Raw genomic sequence first — 12,714 nt, forward strand, 5'->3', positions numbered from 1 at the left:
AGAAGAGCTATTACATTACTTTCAGGTTGGTAAGACTCTCAAATATTTTTAGACATCTCAACTAGTAAGTTATTCCATTTCAGTGTTATAGACTTTTTTTGGATTCATGATCCAGTTTTATTTCTGAAATTATAATTGATTTTTTTAAATCTCAGGAGATAGCAATGAGGGTCCTAACAAAATTTTAGGTACTGTTAAATTTATTTCCCTTTAAAAAAAGGGAAATAATAAGCATTGATGATGATGTAGAAAATCTGGAACCTTTGTATATTGCTAATGAAAATGGCAAAGCTGCTATAAAAAACAGTATTATGATTTTTCAAAAAATTAAACAAAGAATTCCAATATGATTCAGTGATTCCACTTCTGGGTATACATCCCAAAGAAATGGAAACAGAGACTCAGATATTTGTATACCTGTGTTCACTGTGGCATTATCCATAATAGCCAAATGGCAGAAGCATCCTAAATGTCCATCAATGGCTGAATGGATAAAAAAAATGTAGTGCATATTACATATTATTCAGCCTTAAAAGGGAAAGAAATTTTGACACATGACAAATTATGGATAGATCTAGAAGACATTGTGCTATGTGAAGTAAGTTAGTCACAAAAGGATAATTACTGTATGAGTCTACTTATATGCAGTTCCTAGAGCAGTTAAATTTATAGAGACTGGGAGTCAAATGATGTATGCCAGGGGCTTGGTGGGTGGGGAGAGAGGGAAGTTTATGTTCAATGGGTATAGAGTTTCAGTCGGGAAAGATGAAAAAGTTCTGGAGATACATGGTGATGTATAACCATGTATACATATATATATGGTTATATACATAACCATGATAACAATATGAATATACTTAATGCCACAGAACTCTATGCTTAAAAATGGTTTTGGGATTTTCTCAAATTATTACACACATTTTAAACATTTTATTTGTATTAAAATGCAAATAGTGATACTGCTTTATTGTTTCCTTAACAATAAAGGGAAAAATAATCTCCCAGAGAAAGTAAAGAAATGTTGAGGTCAAAGAAAAATTGCTATTAAATCATCAAATTATTTATACACATGCTTCTAAGGAAGATCACACTACCAAAATCTGGCTCCACCATTTACTAGTTGTCAAAATGTTGCCAAGTCCCTCAATCTTCCTAAGCCTCAGTTTTCTCATCTGGAAGACGTACATAATAAAAGCAGCTACATTATAGAGTGATCATGAAGATTCACGTGAGAATATAAGTAAAGCACAGAGAAAAACGCCTGGTACAAGAGCAAACACCACATAATTATGCATTATAATTATTATCATTTTAAAACTAGAATGGAAACATGGATATAAGAAACACATAAGTTCTAAAGTTACCTAGTTTGAATCTCTTTCACCTTTTCCAGTCTCCTTAGACTGCCAATTTTCCCCCAATATCTATTCCCCTGTTCTTCCTCTTAATAGTAGAGTTCTCTGAGCTTTTGCTGGGTACACGGTCATCTGCCTCCCTTTCCCAGCCCCTCTTAAAACTAGCTGTGGCCACGTGATATACAATGGGACAACAGAACATAAACGAGGTGATGAGTGAAATTTCTGGGTCATTATAGATCTCTGTCTTGCTAGCTGTGGACTGAAAGTGAGAACAGTGACCTTGGAGCCACATACCAAGGACAGCAGAGCTATCTTCCAGTTCCGGACCACTCACCTCTGTGCTGTTAGTTGCAAGAGATATAAACCTTAAAAAAAAATGTAGTAAAATACACCCAACACAAAATATACCATTTTAGCCAATTTTTCAAGTGTACAATTCATGGCACCAATTACATTTATACTGTAGTGCAACCATTACCACTGTTTCTAAGACATTTCTAAACAGAAACTTGTTAACAATAATTTCCCAGTCTCCCTGGCCCCTGGTATCCACTAATCCTTTCTGAAGAAAAATAATTTTTATCTTATTTGAGTCACTGTGCTTTCAGTTGACTTTGTACATTGGTTTAACCTGTACCCTAACACCCACAGAGACTAAACACAGGAATAGAGTGCTGCTATAAGAGAAATGAAGAACCTACAGGAATGGAAGGTGAGGACACAGATGTAGGAAGCTGGTAATACTCAGTATACCATAGATAACATTTGTTAAAAAATTGTTGCTCACCATAACTTGGAAGGCAAGCCAGTCACCTATCAAGTCTTAGCTCTGAGGGGATTGTTTGGGAAAACTAAGAATGTTGGTATATGTTTGTTGGTATGTGCTGCTTTTGGAAAGATTATACAAGAGAGATGAGCTCAAGTGAGAACTGGTCAGTTTGCAAAGATGGAGAGAAAAGAGTTCTGCTAAGAGAATTGTGCCCGTGGCCCCTGATCTGAGGCATTAGATGACTGGAAAGGCAGTTGTTCTGTCCTCCTGACACCAGTAGAGAAGACTGACGCTCAGCGCTCCTGAACTATGATTAGCGTTGAGGGTGCTGCCTTCCTCCTCACGTCTATGGTGTCAGAAGGCCCTGAAGCAGACGCTGTTAAAGTGAGGACCAGAGGGTGGGCACCATACAGAGGTCCACATATGAAAAAAATTTGGCAGGTTTGGATATTATTTTAACACAAATCTGGTTGTGAGCAAACAGAAAAGAAACCTATTAAGTTTCTGAGGGCATTTTATTACCAAAGATAAGTAAGCCTGGCCTACCAAAATACCCCTCAGACTTCAAACTGGCATCAGTAGGAATGTATACCAGTAGCTGTCTAGGATACGGTCATGGAGGATAATGGACAAGAAAGAATTCCCTGCAGGCAAAACCAGGGGCCACCGCATACAACTGCTAAAGGAATTCTTGCTAGAAAGGAGACCCAAGTAAGTCCAACGGGCGATCTCGGGAAACTTCACAGAGCTCGGAATCCCTACGGTTTCTGCCAGACTGCTCCTGAGAATTGGTATGGGCCTGCTATGTTTCCCATGCTTTCCTTTTTCAAATGGGAGTCTTTAGTGTGGTTTTCCGTTCCTGTTCTACCACTGGGGGTGTGTGTGTGTTGGAGGTGAGCGGGCCAGGCAAGTGTTCCACCCTTTCACAGGTGGCCATGTCACGAGAAGCTCTAATTGGGGAGGACTATGTGCTGCTCCGGAGAAGGCAATGGCACCCCACTCCAGTACTCTTGCCTGGAAAATCCCATGGACAGAGGAGCCTGGTAGGCTGCAGTCCATGGGGTCACTGAGGGTCGGACACACTTCACTTTCACTTTTCACTTTCATGCATTGGAGAAGGAAATGGCAACCCACTCCAGTGTTCTTGCCTGGAGAATCCCAGGGATGGGGGAGTCTGGTGGGCTGCTGTCTATGGGGTTGCACAGAGTCGGACACGACTGAAGTGACTTAGCAGCAGCATGTGCTGCTCAGAGATTCTGGTCTTTGAGCTAAAGGCAGTTAACTGGTTGGGATCTGACATATGGTCGATAGCTTCTGTGTGGGGGGAAAGAAAAAGGGTACTCATGATTATTTGGATAGCCAGAGAGGCAGACTATGGTGGAGCTGGCTAGCTGACTCTTAGAATTCATTTCTAATTCTTCCTCTTTTCCTTTCAGTAATAGAGTGCCCTTAGCTGACCAAATGGCTATCAACTGAAGATTCTATTTCCCAGCCTCCCCTGCAGTTGGATACAGTTGTATGATGGAATTTAGGTCTATGGAATGTGAATAGAGTTGACATATGTCATTTCCAGGTCTTCTTCTTAAAGATGATTGCTCTGTATTTTATTTTCCCACTTCCCAACAGGCTTGAAAATGGTGACAAACTCGCCTTAGAAGTCACTTACTGAAGAGAGTTATTCCACCAGCCCTGGACTGTTGACTTGGAAGAAGAATACGACCATTGGTTTCTCTAACCCATTCAATCTGCATTAGAACAGCTGAACCTATGGCCGCACTAAGAAGGTTGCCAAAAAACAAGCCAAAAGCTAAGTCTTGTAAGTCTGAGGATTTAGGAGGCATGACCTTCACAGAAACACGTTTACATGGAGAAATCGGAATCCACTTCTGAGCTAACTTCAACACTGGCGAACAGAGCAAACCCTTTTCTTAACATCTTCTGTAAAAACAAAAGAAAGGCAAACATTTATAATACCTCTTTGCATCTTGTATTAAAAGCCATTTCCATCTTCCTTCTGGTTTCAGGTACACAACATTTCTTCATGACAGGAAAATAGTGTGGATATTTTAAAGTAATTTTATACTTGTCACCATCTGTCTTTTCTAAACTGTTAATGAAATCATCAGGAAGAGCACCTGCAAAAAATCATTTTCTCACACATCAATTTTTCCACTCATGATTGGTTTATTTAGCACTGGCATGGTGCCTTTAAGAAGCTCCAGGGATTTTGGTGGAGTAATTGAAATTCAAGTAAAATAATGACAATCCTTATAATATTGCTTTGATGTTACTGGAATGGGGTGGTGGTTAGAGGTCAGGTGGCCTGGGAGATGGTAATTCAAAATACGACCAGGCCTCAATGCACTTGTACAGATGGCATTTTGATGAGGAACAGGCAAAATTAAGCTCCCCTCACCCTGCCCCCCGTGCAAATCCATAACAAATAAGAAAAGGCTAGTTTAAATTACAGGGGCTTCCCTGGTGCCTCAGTGATAAAGAATCCGCCTGCCAATGCAGGAGATGTGGGTTTGATTCCTGGGTTGGGGAGATCCACTGGAGAAGGAAATGGCAACCCACTCTAGTATTCTTGCCTGGGAAATCCTATGGACAGAGCAGCCTGGTAGGCTATAGTACGTGGAGTTGCAAAAGACTCAGACACGACTCAGCAACTAAACGCCAGTTGAAGTTACAATGTAGAGGGTACTGTGAGGCAAAAAATTTTCAAAGCACCAAAGGCTATTAAACACCAGCATGAGTTGTCAAGCAAGATTATAAAATTTCTTCTAGACTGTCTCTACAAACGTATATATTCTTATAAGCCTAAAAGTGAGGTGTGGTTTGCTTGTGCTTTTTCTACAAGGGGTGGTGGGTTCTTCAGAAGATACACTTTTTAAAGAATTCTTTTAACTTTGATTTGATAAATTGTGGGGTGACATTATTTGTCTAAATTATAGACTTCTTTAAAAAAACAACAAAGGTTTACCAAGTTCAGCCTTGGAAAATACAAGGAAGGTATCATCCTCATTGAGGTTTTTGTTAAAGTCAATACATAGCTCACTCATTCTCTTCTTCATTGCTTTAATTTCCTGAAACAAAGATACAAATACAGGATGGTAACAATAAAATGCAACATTCATTCTTATCTCCATCAGTCAAGGAAGCTTCACTTTTATATGAAGACTAGGTTCTGTACCCAACTCTCTCTACTTTCTTAGAGATGTGCTTGATAACACAGTTTTCTGCAATTTTCTACATTGTGTCCATGAGAACCTGTATGCAATATGTACAGAAAGGGAATCCTGGTAATGTGTTAGAAATCAGGCATAAATTTGTAAGAACTAAATATATTTAGGAGGTATAGTGAAAGCAGAGTCTGGACACGGTACATAGACAGTAAGTAGCTGCTGAGTAAATGAATCAATCTGGTAGCCTATTGATAATGAACACTTTTAATTTTTTCCAATACAAAATTTTAATTTAGTAAATCAGTATTGGGTACTGAAGTAAATGAAGCGGTAAGAACCGAGTAATTAATTCCATGGTTCCTTAGGAAAACAGGCTATGTTTTTAGTTTTATACAGCATTTGCAAATAAAGGTGATTTATGGGCCCTAACATTTGTTTAAGAAGTACTAGATGAGGGGGAAAAAAGTACTAGGTGGGAGATCAAAGAAAGCAATAGGAGGGAAATCACAAGAAAACACATGAGAGAATTTATTAACCTGTCCCACTCTTCTAAAAATTCTAGATTATAAAACTTACATAGACCACACAATTTCTCAAAGCGTGCTTCTCACAGGTAGCATCAACATCACCTGGGAACTTGTTAGAAATGCCCACTCTGGAGACCCACACCATACCTGCTGAAGAACAAGCTCTCAAGAGGCGGGGTCCTGTATAATCAGAGCTTTAACAAGCCCTCTGGGTGATTCGGAGGCACACTAAATTTGAGACTGCTGACTTAACACATACTGTGCAGTGTCGTCCTGTCTTGAAGAATGAGTTAATTCTGTAGCTGAGCTTCTGAACCTGGAAGATCTCATTGGGTATTAGGCAAAGGAGAACGTTTGAGAAGCTAATCTCTCCATTTTTAAGGTCCGTATATTACTCATAGAGGGTTTCATTCCAAAATGCTGGTTTTAAAACTTTCCGTCATAAGGATTTTATTACCAGTGCCCTATCTCTGTATGCATAAAGGAATGCAGTACAAGTTGACTATTAAGATCTGAACTAGCTATCAGAGGATGTACAGCGGAATGGGGGGAGATAAACCCGGCACACACAAAACAAATAAAATCCACACAGAATTAAAGAACAATTAACTTATCAGCTGTTTGACAGTCAACACGAGGTTAATAGGAGTTGTGGAATTTAAAATTATTGGCTACCAAATACATTGTAAATTGATTTGTACTATAAGTTATTTCCCACGTTACAAACACTTGTTTCCCAATTTCCTGTCTTTTCATTGTATTTTTTAAAATTTATTCTTTTATTTTCTAATAAGAAAAAGAAACAAACTCACATTTTGTACTTGTTCTGGAAGATGGAGCCCATTCCTTTTGCCCATTTTAACTGATTTTTCCAAGTATCGTCTGGCTTCAGGCTTTATCTTTTCCAGATCACAGGTTTCCTGAAATTAAACAGTGTGACAACCTCTTTCATTTCTGTTACAACAATGCATGGCTAAATTATAAACTACGAGGCCAAAGTGAAATTTATTCATCATCTCTGGTGGGCTGTGAAAGCACACAGGTGATTATGAGGCAACCCTTTTGGAAAACCTAAGTTCTTTTATGCTTTAGTGAGCTTCTGCTCATTTAAAACAGAAAAAATGAAATAGAAAGCTAACCAGAATTTCCCTGCCTTTCATCAGAATCAAGTGTGCTGTACCACTTGAAAAATGTGATAATAGGAATATTTGCATAATCTCATTCTGAGCGTTCTTTATGACTGAGTGGTCTTTTTCACAAAACATCTTTCTTATCACAAAGCATCTGGATTTAATTTTCTATCATTTGTTAACCTGGTTCCACTTGAGAGGCAAGAACAGAAATAATGGGCAAATTCCACAGAAATGGAAGGTAGGACTCTTTTGCCAACATACCAAACAGGGACAGCTGGATACAGCACCAGCAAAAGGCTCCAGAGCTTCAAAAATGCCTTTCTATTGCTCGGCAAGAAAGATCAAGGGACCACGACAAGCTGCATATGAACAAGTATCTGGGGGAAATGAGCTAGCATATCACAAAGAGGAGGAGAGCTAGACAAATCCTGTGAACCTGCATGCAGCAATGCACACAACACTCAGTAAAAAGCACCAAGGGCCTGGAGAAAGAGCAGAAAACTCCCCTGGCCACAGCCAGGTAATAAACACACCACATGTTTCTTTAAAACAGGTGGCAGAATATACATGGCACATCTGGGTGGCTGGTTAGTTTCTGGTCCCTGGGAGGAAAGAGGCTCCAGACAGATTCGGCAGGTGCAAAGGCTCCAGTGTGGCTGAGAGCTGATGAGGGACTTCGGCCTGTAGAGCCTTAGCACCCTCTCAGCTTCCGAGACCGAAGAGGGCTGCATTTGCTTTCCCTGCAGACTTGGGCTGTTCCCCTCAAGCTTTGTATCTTCGCACCTAATCACGTCTTGAAAATGCTCAGCTTTAGAGCTTGCGTGTTAGACTGTTGGTAAAGAGTTCTTGCTGCAACACGTCTGCAATTTCTTACATTCTGTTGCAGCAGGTAAACAGAGTTGTACTCCAACTGAGGGTATGATTGCGGGTGGCCAAAAAGTTCGTTCAGGTTTTCCTGCGAGATGGTATGAATCCAATCCAATCTAATACTTAATACAGCGATTTGTATCTCACTTTACCTACCAAAAAGTACTTTGTGCCATTGTACTAAAGTACTTATTGTGCATACATTACTCACAGTTTCCTCTGAGTTTATTCTCAGTGGAGGCAGAACAGTTAGACTTCTTTTTCCACAATAATCCTTTCTGTGTCCCTGGAGAATTTCTGAGCATGTTGGCATGAGTGGAGGTGGAACCCTCTCAACTGGTATTGGTACACACTGGGATGCCAGCAGCAGGTGGCTCAGGGGCAAGACACCCGGAACGGCTAGGGAGATAGCTGAGCTGGGGGCTGATTCCCTCAGAGACGGCCAGTAGTTCAAATTACAGTGTTCATACGGATTTTTGATGAACGTGGGCTGGCTGAGGCTGGCTTTAACAGCGCCAGGAAGTCTGTCCTGAGATGTGGGGCATGGCAACAAGAGTCCCCAGACAGGATGACACTACAGGTTCTAAGGCTGGGGAGAATCTAGGCGGTAGCTGTGTGCAGTGGAAGAGAGGAAAAAACAATCCCTGGTGAGAAGGGCCTGGCAAGGGCCAGGTACACTGTGAAGAACCCAAGGGGGAGGCTGAGATCCAGGGCAGAGGGCCTTCCCATCTGGGCAGTGGCCAAGACAGAAGCGAGGCACAGAGCTGGGCAGCCACGTGGCTTCTCAGGTTCCTGGCATTCACCTGGTCACAGGTGGCCCTGAGCTTAGGACAGAGGCTCATCAGAGGCCTCACCAGCGGACGTAAGCAGAATTCTTCCTCTCCTCCTATGCTTGATCAGCAGGTGCCCTCACACTCAGAGGGCTGGACTGGACATATCTGGTGGTTGCAGGGTGCTGTCTCAGAGAGCCTGGAAGGGCACTTGGCACAGTAAACTCAAAACTCCAGGTCTAAATTAGGTAACTGCTTATTCTCCCCAAATAGGTAACCCACGTGTCAACAGGATGTTCTGAGAAAAATCAGTTCTGAATTAGGTATAATCAAAAATGACCAAACTACACGTACTGAAATATTTGACTTACCACAAAAACGACATTTAACAAAAGTCTGATTCGATTATAACCAGACACCCTTTGCCTTTCAGACTCGAGGTCCTGGGAAATTTCCGGACATCTCTGGTAGGAGTAAAGCACGTCTAAAATGTGCTTTGAAAGCACATTCCTGTCCCAAAGCTGATCATAAGAATATTCTCCCTTATAATCTCCAGGCAAGGTCAGAACTACTGCCCAAGGATTTTCTAAGAGGGAATCAGCCAACACTTCTAGACGGCTCTGATCCAATTGTATCTTCCTTCCTGAAAAAGAATTTAATCTCCTTGAACTTGAACCAGGTCTCAGGCCTCTTTGGTGTGGGCAGGCAGGGGCTAAAGTTCTCTGAAGCCATTTTCAAATTTATATAATCTGACAGCAGGAGATCTTGCTTTATTATTTAAAAACTTTTTTATTTTATACAGGAGTATAGCCAATTAACAATGTTGTAATAGTTTCAGGTGGTCAGCAAAGGGAGTCAGTCATACATACACATGTATCCATTCTCAGGGGATCTTATTTTAAACTCTGTGGTAACAAGATTTAGTTTTCCCCAATGTCCTCCTGTAACTAAGAACTTTTATATACAAGTATGAGCACATAAACACATATACTCTTACATGTACACTTTTGAGCTTCCTTGGTGGCTCTGTGGTAAAGAATCTGCCTGCCAATGTAGGAGACACGGGTTTGATCCCTTGGTCAGGAAGATCTCCTGGAAAAGGAAATGAAAACCCACTCCAGTATTCTTGCCTGTGAAATCCCACGGACAGAGGAGCTGGGTGGGCTACAGTCCATGGGGTTGCAAAAGAGTCAGATAAGACTTAACTAAATAACAAAAGACTCACTTCACAGATAAGAAAACTGAGGTTAAATGACTTCCTCAATATACCACAGCTGATTAGCTGTAAAAGTGGGGATAGAAATAAATTCTTCTGTATTTGCAATGCCTTTCCCTTTCTTCTGCTTCTCATTTTGGTTTCTTTTTTCAATCACTTTTACTTGCTGTATTGGGGAAGCAATGGAAACAGTGAGAGACTTTATTTATATGGGCTCCAAAATCACTGGAGATCGTGATTGCAGCCATGAAATTAAAGGACACTTGCTCCTTGGAAGGGAAGCTATGACCAACCTAGACAGCATATTAAAAAGGAGAGACTAATGTCTCTTTTGCCAACAAAGATCTGTATGTCAAAAGTCAAAGCTGTGGTTTTTCCAGTAGTCATGTATGGATGAGAAAGTTGGACCATAAAGAAAGCTGAGTGCCAAAGACTTGATGCTTTTGAACTGTGGTGTTGGAGAAGACTCTTGAGAGTCCCTTGGACTGCAAGGAGCTCCAACCAGTCCATCCTAAAGGAAATCAGTCCTAAATATTCATTGGAAGGACTGATGCTGAAGCTGAAGCTCCAGTTCTTTGGCTACCTGATACAAAGAACTGACTCATTGGAAAAGACCCTGATGCTGGGAAAGATTGAAGGCAGGAGGAGAAGGGGACAACAGAGATGGTTAGATGGCATCACAGACTGATGGACATGAGTTTGAGCAAGCTCCGGAAGTTGGTGACGGACAGGGAAGCCTGGCATATTGCAGTCCATGGGTCGCAAAGAGGTCGCTCGGACAGGATGGAGCCACTGAACTGAACTGGTACTTCCTGTCAGGTTTTTGTGCTACTGTGGGGAGGAGGGCGTTCTCAGGCCGCTGCCTGCACTCTGGACAGGAGGGCTGCAGAAAGGCCTGCTTGCAGACTCCTATACGCTGTCACAAGAGTCTGCTTTTGTGTAGGCCACAGGGAGAGTGAGAAACCGCACTACATGAGAACACATTTAGACTGGGAGCTCCAGTTAAGGTCAGGCACTAGGGAGACAAGACAGACTATCTCCTTGAAGTGCTTTAAGTCCCACAGAGGAAGAAAAGATACATTAGCAAACTGTTAATCTGCAGTGAGTGAAAAGAGAGGGGAGTACTTGGGAAGCACAAGAGGACATTGGGCTGACGTGGAAACTAAGGCAAGGAAGTTGATGCTTTATATTGGATCTATTGACTTTTAAGCGTCTGACAAAGGTACAAGTTTCAATAGTATTATGACCAATGACTAGACTTGTACATTTCAAAATCAAGAAGGCATGGTAAGCAGAGGGAATTACCATTGCCATGTTGAATTTTGGGCTGAGTTTTTCCTCTTTAGTATGTGTGCTCTTTTATTTTATTTTTTTTAAATCATGGTTTTTAGATACTGGTTCTTGTATTTTAATTTGGAACCAAGTTTCCACAGCTGGTAGATCACATAATGCTTAAAAACATATACTTAATCCCGTGACCTATTCATTTACACTGTAACATTAAAACTTTCCTGTTGAAATCATTAATTGTCCAAAATGAACTGGCAAGATCAAGCCCACAGCTCTGAAAAAAATATAAATAATATTACAATAGATAATTGCATTTCTCAACTTAGCTTGCATAATTCACTTAATTGCACTAAAGAATTCTTTTCTTGTACTTCTTACTCAGCAGGCCACTATAATAAAATGTTATACACCTAGAGACATTGCACATTTTTCTCACCAATGTGGCTTTTTTTGATCTCTGCAGGCTTCTTAGCCAATGACTGAGAAGCCTTTGTCAGGACAGGGAAACACTAGGACTTGAGACCATAGTCGCTGGCTTTTGATATTTGGACATTTTGTAGCTAAAGGGATGTGTTCATCTTTTTTTTCTTCTGATCGATATAAGGATACATTAAATGTTATATTTCAATGTAATATCTGAACTTTACAAATGACTATAACTACATATATATATTATGCTGCTGCTGCTAAGTCACTTCAGTCATGTCTGACTCTGTGCAACCCCATAGACGGCAGCCCACCAGGCTCCCCTGTCCCTGGGATTCTCCAGGCAAGAACACTGGAGTGGGTTGCCATTTCCTTCTCCAATGCATGAAAGTGAAAAGTGAAAGTGAAGTTGCTCAGTTGTGTCTGACCCTCAGTGACCCATGGACTGCAGCCTACCAGGCTCCTCCGTCCATGGGATTTTCCAGGATAGAGTACTGGAGTGGGTTGCCATTGCCTTCTCCGATATATATTTTGAAAACAAATTAAATCCATCCTTAAACTTATGAAACAGAATATTAAAACACTGTTGCCTTTATCTATGTAATAGGTAACCACTCCCTTGAATTTTGTGTGAAATATTTTCTTCTAGTTTTACCACTTACATTTACATTGTTTGGATCTGCCCCAGTGGCTCAGCAGTAAAGAATCTTCCTGCAGTGCTGGAGACTTGGGTTTGATTCCTGGGTCAGGAAGATCCCCTTGAGAAGGAAATGGCAACCCACTCCAGTATTCTTGCCTGGGAAATCCCATGGATAGAGGAGCCTGGCAGGCTACAGTCCATGGGGTCACAAAAGTGTCAGACATGACTTAGGGACTACACACTAAAATCCCACTAAATACATTGTTTACTTTTGCTCCTTTTGGCCTTTTAAAATGATACCTTTTTGTATGCAGTGCTATGTAGTTTCTTTTTTTCACTTGTTGTTACTATGATTTTCCTCTGCCTAAAGGCAGAGGAACCAGAGATCAAATTGCCAACATCTGCTGGATCATCAAAAAAGCAAGAGAGTTCCAGAAAAACATCTATTTCTGCTTTATTGACTATGCCAAAGCCTTTGACTGTGTGGACCACAGCAAACTCTGGAAAATTCTTAAAGAGATGGGAATACCAGA

At 41.0% G+C, this 12,714-nt stretch overlaps 1 protein-coding gene across 1 annotated transcript in view; it reads right to left on the bottom strand.

Annotated features, from left to right (window-relative positions):
* Nucleotides 1–12,714, bottom strand: part of NLN (neurolysin) — a 98,228-nt gene that overhangs the window by 40,241 nt on the left and 45,273 nt on the right. The window contains exons 2-5 of the mRNA XM_027519946.1: nt 8,981–9,331; nt 6,652–6,759; nt 5,111–5,213; nt 4,102–4,262 (exon numbers count right to left, since the gene is read on the bottom strand). Coding sequence (XP_027375747.1) covers nt 4,102–4,262; nt 5,111–5,213; nt 6,652–6,759; nt 8,981–9,331 — 723 coding nt within the window. The remainder of the gene's footprint in view (nt 1–4,101; nt 4,263–5,110; nt 5,214–6,651; nt 6,760–8,980; nt 9,332–12,714) is intronic.

Source organism: Bos indicus x Bos taurus, chromosome 20 (genome assembly GCF_003369695.1).
Source record: "Bos indicus x Bos taurus breed Angus x Brahman F1 hybrid chromosome 20, Bos_hybrid_MaternalHap_v2.0, whole genome shotgun sequence".
Lineage (NCBI taxonomy): Eukaryota > Metazoa > Chordata > Mammalia > Artiodactyla > Bovidae > Bos > Bos indicus x Bos taurus.